The sequence below is a fragment of the Grampus griseus genome, assembly GCF_964374135.1.
Source record: "Grampus griseus genome assembly, chromosome: 3".
In the NCBI taxonomy this organism is placed as follows: Eukaryota; Metazoa; Chordata; class Mammalia; order Artiodactyla; family Delphinidae; genus Grampus; species Grampus griseus.
The window spans coordinates 42,621,188-42,634,155 of NC_139019.1; the positions used below are offsets into that span (position 1 = coordinate 42,621,188).

Here is a 12,968-nt window from a genome sequence, read left to right on the forward strand (position 1 = left end):
CTTGATCCCCGCCCCCCCTCCAAGAAACTAAGTAAAAAACCTCAAGCTAAACGGCTTACCTAGTTTTGAAGGGAGGCATGTGAAGGGAGAAACCTTGAGTAGTATCTGAAAAATGTCCCCTCCCCTTAATATACAATAAGACGTTTGAGGACCCTTCGATGGAGACGATAAATTCTAACAACAGATTTTGGGAGAAAGCCTAAACATCAGTGGGGACATGGTGATTGCTAGAGTGATTAGGTAAGTGGTTCAACTGATTTTTAAAGAGAAAAAGGATGGACATAAATGCTGTCTCTAGGGAAGAAACAAAACTTAATTGCTTGTTTTTTGTTTTTTGTTTTTTTTTTTTTTTTTTGCGGTACGCGGGCCTCTCACTGTTGTGGCCTCTCCCGTTGCGGAGCACAGGCTCAGCGGCCATGGCTCACGGGCGCAACCGCTTCGCGGCATGTGGGATCTTCCCAGACCGGGGCACGAACCCGTGTACCCTGCATCGGCAGGCGGACTCTCAACCACCGCACCACCAGGGAAGCCCTAATTGCTTGTTTTGCAAAAACTTTTTGGGAGGATCAACACTTAGTTGAGTAGTTTGGAGGGGTATATGTGAAATGATGAGGGTTTATGCTTTTAAAGATATGATTCTGATCTCTCTGATTCTAATTGAGGCTAAATGTGCATGTTTGTATTTTTATGAAAATAGAACTGGAAGCCACCATGGGAGATGAAGATTGGGAAGCAGAAATAATCAAACCTCGTATGTCTTCCTATGTTCCTGTGTTTGAGAAGGTAATAAAATTCAAAGTTTGCAGTTATTAAATGCTGCAGATTTTATCGAAGTTGAAAATCACTGTGGTGAGAAAGTTCTAAATTACAGTTTGTTGTGCTTATCTCGGTGTGATTGTTATTAACTATCTCATGGCGAATGATGAAGAGGCACGCTAAGCCTCAAATAGAATAAAATAGTCTGAGGTAATTTGATAATTAAAAACTAAAATGTATATAATAACATTAACAATTTAATTTAAATCTCAATGATTTAGGACTTGTGGGTGAAAGCAAGCTTATGCTAATGTGGTTGAATGTTTCTGAGATACAGTCATATAGAAAACTGAAAAAATTTAATTTGATTTTGGTTGATGTTTTGAATTCTGAAAATTGGTTTCCTACAAGCAGGGCTCTCAAGATAAAAACATTAGGCTGATTCAGATGGTAACATTAGTTTGATCTTCAAATGTACAAATCAGCAGATCTTTTTTCTCAATGGTGTTTGAAGAGTTACATTGGAATTCAGAAGAAGGGGTTATGGAGTGGGTTTTGGATTTCAGTTTTCACTTGAAAATTGACTTAATAAGGTGAACAGACTCTACTTTAGAAGATAGTGTATTTTAACGGGTTGCTTTTACATAAGTGTTACATACTTGAAAATGTCTCCGAAAGTTGTTTTTTTTCCTTTTAGAATTTCCAGTTGGTGTTTATGTTAGTCAATTCTGACACTTTCTATTTCAAAGTGATGTCTTAGTGGAAATTCTTAATTTACCCCAAATCATAAGATAAGTAATTCTTTGTCTCAATTGGATTTGATCTGTATGTATATAAAGTTTATGTTAAAATATCTAAAATGTTAATCTGAATTTATCGTGTTTCTTGTTTTGGGACTTACTTTAGAAGTAACATCTTTTGTATGTTATCTTTTTACAGTCTTCCCATCATAAAAATATTGGAACACCATTGGGAAAAGAGGAGAAAAATCACCTAACGGTCTTGCTCACTAGCACAAATGCTCTGTTTTTAGTAAATTTTCTTCTATTTTTCCCAAACGTGTTTTTATATAGATTGTAATGATAGTACATAATAATAATTTTTGATTTCAGCTTTTTCACTCTTCAGCATTAACTATTCCATATTACTAATTTCCTAAAAATAATTTCTAATGGTTATATAATATTTCATGGACTAGAGCTACCATAACATAAATAATTTTCTGTTGGTGCGAATTTAAGATGTTGTTATCTTTCCACTGTAATATTGTCATGAATATCTACAGTTTATTCTTTGTTTTAATTTGGGAGTATTTTTTTCTAAAATGGAATTACTTGGTCAAAGAATATTTTATGGTTCTTTCTTTCCCTGGTTCTCAACAGATTTGTTCTAATACAAAGTTTAACTCACAAATACAGATGTTCTTCCACTTGGACTTGTCTAATTTTTATTTTTTCTTACTCTGAGATTTTGTCTTCACTAAATACTCTTCAAACAGTGTACTTACTGCACTGTAGCATGTTGTGCATGGTTATTGCAAAGGGTGTCTGAAATTGAGGATGGTCAACTGTCAGGCTTCTAGATTTACCTTTTGGAAATCTTTGTGCTATTCAGTAACATACTTTGTTTCTTGATATTGGTCATACTGAGTTGAATATTAATTTATGTTAACATTTCTACCTTATGATTCTTAGTATCTATTTGTGTGGGGCCAGTTTGTAGTAAACTTTTTGCACTTGTCTGCAAACTTAACACCTGGTACTGGTTGTGCAATTAGTTATTTGGTCTACTTGACTTGAAGGAACATGGTGCAATCAGTGGCTCTGTTTGCCTGCCTTGGTTGAATAAGAAATGTAGAAACTAAGGATAAATATATGACGTTTTTATGTAGGAAAAATGAGGTCTTTTCTTCAGCCTATTTTCTTTTTTTTTTTTTGCGGTACGTGGGCCTCTCACTGTTGTGGCCTCTCCCGTTGTGGAGCACAGGCTCCGGACGCGCAGGCTCGGCGGCCATGGCTCACGGATCCATGTCCCCTGCGTCGGCAGGCGGACTCTCAACCACTGCGCCACCAGGGAAGCCCACAGCCTATTTTCTTTTAAAGGCACCATTTTGATTGGTTGTTCTAATTGAATTTCCATTTCAAGAGACAGCTGGGCTTCCCTTTTGTTCAATTTATATTGGCTCTGAGACCATCTTAGATTGGTAACAATATCTGTGATCAGCCTTTTCTTTTTTTTATTAATTTTTAAAAATTGGAGTATAGTTGATTTACAATGTTGTGTTAGTTTCTGCTGTATAGCAAAGTGAGTCAGTTATACATATACACGTATATCCACTCTTTTTTAGATTCTATTCCCATATAGGTCATTACAGAGTATTGAGTAGAGTTTCCTATGCTATACACTAGGTCCTTATTATGTGATCAGCCTCTTCTGAATGCTTCTCAGGATCCTTACTTGGAGATTTAATATTGATACATGCTTATATAATTTTGAACTAACAGGCTACTATTCTGGTAGTTCTCAGAACTTCCCAATTCTAGTTTTTGAAGTGAGTGTACCACCTGAAGATAGAATAATAAAAGATGTGGGGTTGAGAGAAATTTGATAATGTTAACAGTTACAGCAGTCCAGAAAACCCAGTGGTTAGGCATTTGCACGTTGCATGCAAACTTGTTGGGATGAGTGGTGGAATGGATGAGTATGCTGACTGTAACAGGATGCTGGGTTTGCTTGCTAGTTGTAATGTTTCTTGTTAGATGACCCTGGGAGTAAGTCTACACAGTGATCACTTCTCTCTGATCTTTTTGCCTTTTTTGTGGCATATTTCAAAGGCAGATACTCTTGTGATTAAAGTGGAAACAACTTGAGATAATTAGTCCATCCACAATTATTTTATTAAGTAGTAAAAGCAAAGTTTGTAATAATTGTTTAGATAAGAAAGTAAAGTTCATGGCTTCTTTGTTCATGTTCATACTGCAGTTCTGAAGTAGCAGGGGAAAATGTGGTGGTTGGACATCGTTGGGTTGGCAGACCTAAGGAAGTTGATGTGCCGGAGCCTGAGGAAGATTTCCAGCAATTTCTGCTTCTAGTCATCAGTGAGATGTGGGAAGATACTGTGTCTCTTACTCAAGAGCACAGAAAATCATATATGTGGAATAGGAGCAAGTTGTGGGAGATACATAATATGTTCATCCAAATAAAAACCCAGGAAAGTGCTCTCACTCATCTCCCAAATCTAAATGACGGCATCAAGGGCAGAGTGACAAAAAAGTATGGGAAGGCTGAGAAGAAGGCTAAAGAGATTGCAATGATGGTAGAAATGTTGGTCGAGTTAGTCCAGGGGATAGAGAAAAGTGAATCCTCTTGAAGGAGGATTGGCAGTTTATGACCAAAGGATTCCAATGAACTGATGGAGATTGGCTGATGCCCACGAGAACCTAACACCAGAGAGAGAGTCTTTCGTTTTCTCCCTTTTTTTCTCTGTATATACTCTGTCCTCACAGTAGGTTTGTGGTATAGTCTGCAGTTGATAACGTCGACGTGAGTTTTGATTGCTAAATGTTTTTGTTTGGGGAAATAACTTTTATTTGGAAAATGCTGTCACATGCAGAAATTAGGGCTTAGATTGTAAGCATTTGCAACAGACACATTTGTTCCTGGGCTTTGGTTATTGTTTCTATTTTGAGGTGAGTTGCTCTTTCTTATGTGACATGATAGGTCATCTGGAACCTTAGGTCTGTGTGTGATACATGACACTCAGAGTTGGAGTTCTCTAGCTCTGGAGATGCTGAAGGAGCTGCATTAATTCTAGAAGATGACTCCATGCAGCAATTGCTGGAGAAACTGAAGAAGGGACCAGACTTCAACTGGGAATGTGAATGGGGCTGATCTGGCTGGGACTGATGAATCAGAAGAAGGGATGGAGGATGGTATTGTCTGTATTTGGGGGCTTTAATTTCTGTTTTAGATCATAGGAGGAGAGATGTATTTTGTTCAAAATTTAAATTTTACATGGCATGCTATCTGATGCAACCTATCTGGTCAGTTTATTTGGACAATGTAACTCGGCTTTATTTGACATGGAACCTAGAATAGGAGATGAGATCTTGGTATTGTGTACAAGTTGATTTAGTACTCTGATGCATTTCAGGGTATTCTGGGCATAAAATGGAGGATATTTGCAAAGGTCCTTAAAGGGCTGGGGAAGAAACACATGGAACTGTCTGCATAGGTCACTGAATGGACAGGGAAGAGGCATCTTCAAGGTTCATAAGTTATATGAACCTTGAAGTTATATGAAGTTATATGAAGTTATATGTCCAGCTATAAGTTCGCTTGAGTAGCAGACCTGACAAGTAATTGAGATCAAAACTCTACCATGTTTAAAAAAAAAACAACTTAACATGTTAATGGAAGTATTCATTTGTTTGGAAAGACAAAAGATCTAAAAAAAAAAAGTAAGGTATTCCAGAATTGAAAATAATAAGAGTACGTATAAGGTAAAAAGAAATGTGTTCATCAAAATGCAAATAGATTATTTGTAGCTACCTGTGAGAATCCTTGTTTAAAACATTTTGAAATTTCTCAGTTGGTTCATTTGAATGGATAAAGAGGTTATAAATATTTTATAGCTAAGTGTTCTAAAAATAAGGTAATGTTAAGACCTGAGACTCATTCAGCACATTTTTATTATTATTATTATTTTTTGGCTGCGTTGGGTCATTGTTGCTTTGCTGGCTTTCTCTAGTTGCAGTGAGCAGGGGCTACTCTTCGTTGTGGTGCGGTGGCTTCTCTTGTTGCGAAGCACAGGCTCTAGGTGCACAGGCTTCAGTAGTTGTGGAGCGCAGGCTCAGTAGTGTGGCACACAGGCTTAGTTGCTCCGTGGCATGTGGGATCTTCCCGGACCAGGGATCGAACCCATGTCCCCTTCATTGGCAGGCAGATTCTTAACCACTGCACTGCCAGGAAAGTCCCAGCACATTTTTATTTCAGCCATACTTGGTGCTGGAGAGAGTGGTGAACGTGATAGATAAGGGGCTCACTGTCATGGATGTTCTGTTTTACTGGGGGACACAGAATAAGCACATTGAAAATCAAATATAGAGTGAAAAATATTATGAAAAAAATCAGGAAACTCTGTGTGTGTGTGTGTGTGTGTGAGAGAGAGAGAGAGAGAGAGAGAGAAAGGGAGAGAAAGAGAGGGAGAGAGAGAGAGAGAGAGATATTGGGATGGGTAGATTTAGATTACTTGGAGAGGAAAAGCTTCCCTGAGACTGTGACTCATGAGCTGGAGACCTGAAGGAGTCCCAGTAGGACATGACGTGTAAAGATCCAGAGAAGGGAACAAACTTGGGGTATCAGGGCAACAGGAGGAAGTACAATGTATTAGTTTCCTATGGCTGCTGTAACAAATTACCACAACCTAGGTGGCTTACAGTAACAGAAAAATTTCTCTTACAGTTCTGGAGGCCAGAAGTTAGAAATCATGGTGTCAGCAGTGCTGTCTTCCTTCTGTAGACTCTAGGAGATAATCCATGCCTCTTCTAGCTTCTGGTGGTTATGGGCAGTCCTTGGCTTGTGGCTGCCTCTTTTTCTGCTGTCTTCACAGGCCTTCTCTGTGTTTGTCTTAATACCCTTTGCCTCTCATAAGGACACTTGTGATGACATTTAGAGCCCACTGTGATAATCTGGGGTAATCTCCTCATTTCAGAATTCTTTTTTTTTTTTTAAATTTTTGGCTGCGTTGGGTCTTCGTTGCCGCGTGTGGGCTTTCTGTAGTTGCAGCGAGCGGGGGCTACTCTTCAGTTGCAGTGTGCGGGCTTCTCATTGCAGTGGCTTCTCTTGTTGCAGAGTACGGGCTCTAGGGCACGTGGGCTCAGTAGTTGTGGCACACGGGCTTAGTTGTTCCACGGCATGTGGGATCTTCCTGGACCAGGGCACGAACCCGTGTCCCCTGCATTGGCAGGCAGATTCTTAACCACTGCACTTCCAGGAAAGTCCCAGAATTCTTAATTATATCTGCTCTATCTCTTTTTTCCAAATAAGATAACATTTACACCTTTCAGGAATTAGGACAATATCATTGAGTGGCCATTATTCAATCTGCTATAGCTAGTATGGGTGAAGCACAGTGAGATAAGACAAGATTGGTAGAAAATGAAATCCGAGAAGGAAAGAGAAAAGGAGAGGGAGAGGACCCTGGAGATAGTGGTGGACATAGAGCTGATAGGACTGGATGGGCTGGATATGGGGAATGAAAGAGAGAGTGATGCCAGGTTTTTAAATTTAAGCAACTAGATGGATGATGGTGCTCTTTACTGAAATGGGAAATATGTGGAAGATGAACAAATTTGGGAGGGGAAAAAAATCAAGAATTCTGAATTTGCTGTGTTCATTTTGAGATACCTAAGAAAACATGTAAGTAGGAATGCCAGTCAGTAGATAATATGAATTTGTTGCTTAGGAGAGGGATCAGAGCTATAGATACAAATTTGGGAATTACCTATATATTAATGGGGTTTAAAGCTGTGAGATTGGGTAAAGTTAGATAGAGTAAAATAGACTGAGGGCTGTGCCATGAACTGTGGGGCACTCCAACTTTAAAGGAACGTTAGAGGAGGAGCTGGCAAAGGACATTGAGGAGGGAGTGGCCAGTGGGGCAAGAGGAAAACCAGGGGAGTGTGTGTTCCTTAAGCCAGAGAAGAATGTTGGAAAGAGGAAGGAGAGTCTGTTGTTTCAAATGCTGCTGAGAGTTCTGGTAGGATGAAGCATAAAAGTAGTAATTTTATTACATAATATCCTTATTATAAGCTTTTTCAGAGCAGAGGTGAGGATGGAGGCTAGACTAGAGTGGCTTGAAGGAAAAATGGAATATGAGAAAGTGGAGGCAGCAACTGTAGACAAGATGTTTTGCCTACAAAGGAGCAGAGAAGTGATGCAATAGCTGGAAGGAAATATGAAGTTAATTCATTTTTAAGGTAATGAAAAAGGTTAAGGATTTTTTATGATGAAAGGTGAATTCTGTTGAAAAAATTTTTTTTAAAAAATTTGCCTTGGAATGTATTTGGGACATTAAATTCCACAGTCTGAAGATTGTCTAATAATAGTAATTTTTCGATTCTTTGGTGCCAGAGTGTTTCATTACTTTTTTATCAGTTATATAATGCTGAAAGCATTATAACACTTATAAAACCAGCCCTTTTTGGGGCTCTATTCATCCAGTAATACTTTGGCCACTAGAAAAGAGAAAGAAGTCTTCAGGGTTTCAGTTTAAACAGGGAAAACTGGATTACTTTTCTTGTTTTAATGTCTATGGTAATCATAAATTGGAACTTTTTACTGTAGCCCAAGCCATTTCCAGGATTCTATTGTCTATTTTTAATAAGTCGGAAAAATAACTGGATGACTTTTGAGCTTTATAAAGGTAGTTTTTAAAGTCATTTAGTGTCTTTTGTGAAAGAAATTTTAGATAAAAGTATTACCTGAAGAGACCTACCTTGGTACGCTCCCTCCAGCTTTGGGTTTATTTAAAGGAATTTATTTGAAAAAATATTGTGATTCTTCTAATGGAATCAGTTAATTAAAGTATCATCTGTAAATTTTAGGTCACTTTTCGTTTTTAAATGATTGAATTCTGATTTTGATGTGCAAGAATTTCAGAGCTCTGTTCAAAAGTTTTGCCTTAAGTAGAGGAAGCTTGTTTGAGAGGAAATAAAGATTTAATGATGATAAGGACATCCTAGGAGTTGGAAGTGAGAAAAATGTTACTCATGTTGTCATTAACCCAGGAATACCCTGAGAAATGTTGGAAGGTTCCAAAATTAACTTGACATTTAGCTATGAATTTTCTGAGTCCACCAGTCGTTACACCATTGCAAGCATAATGCATATGTATTAATAGCGAATAAATTTTGAGACTGAAGTAGGGAAAATGGGACAGTCAGTATTTGGGAGCATTAAAGGCAATCTTGAACTATTTCTGTGACAAATTTGATTGAAATTAACCGTGAATATTCTGACCTGTAGCTGGCGTCCACCATTTCATTGGATTTTTAGTGCACCTGCGAGATAACATCTGTAGATACACTGTTTTTAGTGCATAAGTGAGGTTTTCTTTACTTTAGAATTAATTCTTTTTTTAATAATGTGAGTACATTAGTTTCACTTCATATAAAAACAATTGAAGTTTAAAAATAAATTTCTGTAGTGCTTTACTGTAGAAATTGTTATCTGCCACTCTCCTTCTGTGCTCTACTTTATTCTGTACAGATTTGATGAGTATACTGTAAAATACTGAACTCTGTAACCTATATTGTGTATTGGCAGGTATTGATTTACTCATGTATTACTTTGGTTATTGTAGTTATATAATAATAGTATTTGATTATACTTTTCAAGTAGGGTGGCTAAAGTTTTATTTGAAGTTGGGTGTCAGCAAACTCCATACAGGGCCAGGTAGTAAACATTTTAAACTTTGAAGGCCTTATGGTCTCTGTTGCGACTTTGCTATTGTAATGCAAAAGCAGCCATCGACATACCTAGATGAATTGAGCGTGGCTGTGTTCCAGTAAAACTTTATTTACAAAAACTGGTAGCCCACCAGATTTCTCTTGTGGCTGTAGTTTGCTGACCAGTGTTTTAAGTGATATATTAATACGCTATACGTACAATGTTAAAGTGGAGGTGTTTTAGAGTAATTAATAAAGGACCATGCAGTGACTCAGAAAATCTTACATTCTGTAATTGTTTTGTTCTGAACAAAACCCAGTTGTTAAAATTTTGTAGTATTTGTGAGATAGATTACACATTTTTATTATTCAAAGTAGAAAACTAGTCTTTTTTTTTTCTTACAGGATAGGTATTCTTCTGGAGCAAATGGAGACACTTTTAACAGGACTCTGGCTTCATTGTCAGGTATGTGTTAAGGCAAAAATGTAAAACCGTTTTTAGGTTAAGGGCTTCATCCAGTGGATGAGGAGCTGACTAGTAGATGTCTTGTAGAGGATGTTTTCTAAATTTTCTAGTGAGAATTCATTCTGACTTGAATATTTTGGGTTGGGGGCCACTTACAGCTAAAGGAGAGAGGAGAGAGTGTAGTGCTGTAGAGTGTATCCTTTGATTTAGTAGGTTTGCTGTAAAACCTTTGCCCGACCTGGAAGTTGCATGTTTGGCTTTCAGGCTGCTTAGGGAATTGTCAGGGTTCCTGATATAAGGCAGTAGGAGATTGGACTCTGTAAGGTGTTGAAGCAGGTTGCAGTGGTGGTGACCTGTCAGGATAACTGTTTAAACCAAACTCATATCTAGATAATATGAGTTTCTTTGGGATCTGAAAACAAATTTAGGGGAGGTCCTAGGCAAATAAGAGAAACAAATCAAGATAAGGGAGCTGTTGTTTTCTCCTACCATTTATTTCCATCTGGTTCGCCTACATATTTTATAAAGTTGATGTGGATGGGAAGATGGGTGGAAGTGGTAGGTCCTGGGCTAGGAAGTTAAACTTATGGCAGTAGTGTTTCATTTTGTTGAAGTCCAAAGCAGGCTGAAATGCTATTTCTACTATTTTTCTTCAGTTTTTCTTATTGTGGTAAAATACACGTAACACAAAATTAACTGTATTAACCATTTTTAAGTGTACAGTTCAGTGACATTAAGGACATTCATATTGCTGTGCAGCCATCACCACCATCTACCTCTGGAATTTTTTCATCTTCCCAAACTGAAACTTCGTGCCCATTAAACAATAACTCGCCAGTACTTCGTCTCCTCAGCTCTTGGCAATCACTGTTTACTTTCTATGAATTTGAGTTACTGTGAATTTACTGTGAGTCTCTATGAATTTGAGTAACTACTACTTTTAAGTCTTACTCTGATGCAAGAGAGGGCCTGGTGACACCAGGTAGTTTCATTTCTCTCATCAAAAATTAGTGGATGAAGTAAAACATTTTATAGTCTAGGAAGCTACTGGCTCACTGAAGCCTGTCCCAAAGTGAAAAAACCTGTGGAGAGGTAGTTTCTAAAATGTGAAGGGGAGTTCGAGAATCAGAGTTCATTGGGTTAAAGCAAATTTAATTCCCATGTTCACCTTAATTTCAGAGTAATTCTCTCTCTCTCTCTTTTCTTAGAGTAATTCTCTTGATAGAAGGAAGTTGAGTTTAGAAGGAATGCTTTTGCTATTACCAAGATGCATTTGTCTTTTGTAAACATTTAAATGCAGCGGTTTAATATAGAATATTCAGATTCTCAGAAGTTTATGAAATTTATGCCTGCTGAAACCCCAGCAGAAGGCTAACCACATGCATGTGTGTGTACTTGAAGTATTCAAAAAAGAAAATTGGGTAAAAGTAATCTATACTTCTTAACACATCTATATGCATAGATCATTGCGTAATCAGGAGAAACCTTGTTCTGTGAGGTGTCAAAGATAATTTTTGTAAGGGAATGAAAGTTTGGGTCTATAGTATATTAAGGTATAACGTGACTTTGTAGTGAAATCATCAGTAAACTAGATTGAAATAGCCACCAACTAAAACCCTGGACTTTTCTTAGCATTAGATCTTGAATGTTCAGGCTAATGATATAAAATCAAATAATGAAAAATATAGATTGCCTGCTCACCTTCTGGATAACAAATACTTTGGTAGCTCTTTTATAAGTAAAATATTTTTTTCATGAAGATAGATTTCCTTATTACAGAAATACATACTAGGCCAATGAATGCTATACTAAGTTAATACCTACATACTCTTATTGCAAAAAAAAATAGTGGAAAAACTTAAATATAGTTGTGAAAAGAAAGAAAATGAAGTGAAATCTTGGCTCCCAGGTTTAACCATGAGTGTCTGTTGACAGTCTTTCAACTCTGATTGTTTAGATTTCTGCATGAATCAACCAACTATGGATGAAAAATACTTGGAAAAAAATTCCAGAAAGTTCCCCAAAGCAAAACTTGAATTTGCCCTCCACTGGCAACTATTTATATAGCATTTACATTGTATTTGGTATTATATGTAATCTAGAGATCATTTAAAGTATGTGGAGGATGTTAGGTTATATGCAAAGATGACACCATTTTATATGAGGGACCTGTGCGCCCAGGGATTTTGGTATCCTTGGGGGTAGGGGGTGGGTGGAGGGGATTAGGTGGTGGGTCCTGGATCCAACCCTCCTCCGATACCAATATTTAGCTCCCCCCCTTTCCCCTGTATACTCCACTCACACTTCTTCCCTTCGCACTCTCCTAACAGTTACCACACTTTTTGCATAAAAACCTATACTCAGTTTTTATATCATGGCTGTGTATATATCATTCATACGTGAACCATGTAATATATTATGGTTGCATTTCCTTTATTATTCAGTCTTCTGTTTTGTTTTTTACTAGAGTTAATCATTACCTTGTTTACTTGATCTGTGTTTCTATTGCTAATTTACTTCAAAACCCTCTGCCAGAAGCACAGCTATTTATTCATATCTATTTATGTTCATAGTTTTTAACACATCTTTCTAAGCATGGATATGCATCAGACTATATTCATGGTTAGGTTCTATGACGTATACAGTGATCTATCAGTTTCATTTTTTCTTGATTCCTCTATCCTCTCCAGGATAGACTTGCCTCTCTAGCCTCTCATCCCAAGAATTACCCTTCACCTCTTTCGTGTGTCACCTTTCTTTTCCCTGAATCCCATGTTTTTTCTATCTTGATTCCCCTGCCTCCCCACTTCAGTGGAGCCCATTTTCCTGCAGCTTCTTGGGAAAGGAAGCATGGGAAAGAAATTTGAGAGATTGCAAATATCTTTACTTTCATAATTGATTCATAAAAACAGAAGATTGATTCCCACTTTGAGTAACATTTTAGGTTGGAAATAATTTTCCCCCAAAACTTTATAATTGCTTCATTGTACGTGAAATACTAGTGATGCTGCTTAGTTTGATATGAGTTCTGGTCCTTTGTATATGACTTTTTCTAAACTCTTCTAAAGCTTTTAGGATCTTACTTTGTCTTCTGTATTCTGAAAATTTTATGATTGTGTAACTTGATGTGGAACTTTTTATTTATTATACACTTAGTCTATATAGACACTTAGTGAGTGGGCCTTTTAAATCTGAAATTCATACCCTTTACTTATTTTCTTATTTTTTTCTCTGAGGATTATTATAATTTCATTTGAATGTTATTTCTGTTCCCTGTGCTGGTTCTTAGACTTCTT

General features: G+C 37.3%; 1 protein-coding gene and 1 pseudogene across 3 annotated transcripts in view; both read left to right on the top strand.

The window, feature by feature from the left end:
* Window positions 1–711: 711 nt before the first annotated feature.
* DDX4 (DEAD-box helicase 4) overlaps window positions 712–12,968 on the top strand; it is a gene marked incomplete at its 5' end in the record, with an annotated part of 67,212 nt that continues 54,955 nt past the window's right edge. For both annotated transcript variants that reach the window (XM_082651644.1, XM_082651645.1), the window contains 2 exons: window positions 712–783; window positions 9,612–9,672. In XM_082651644.1, coding sequence (XP_082507770.1) covers window positions 712–783; window positions 9,612–9,672 — 133 coding nt within the window. The remainder of the gene's footprint in view (window positions 784–9,611; window positions 9,673–12,968) is intronic.
* Window positions 3,759–4,126, top strand: LOC309820581 (MORF4 family-associated protein 1-like; annotated as a pseudogene). The gene has a single exon. The product of its transcript is annotated as an MORF4 family-associated protein 1-like (transcript).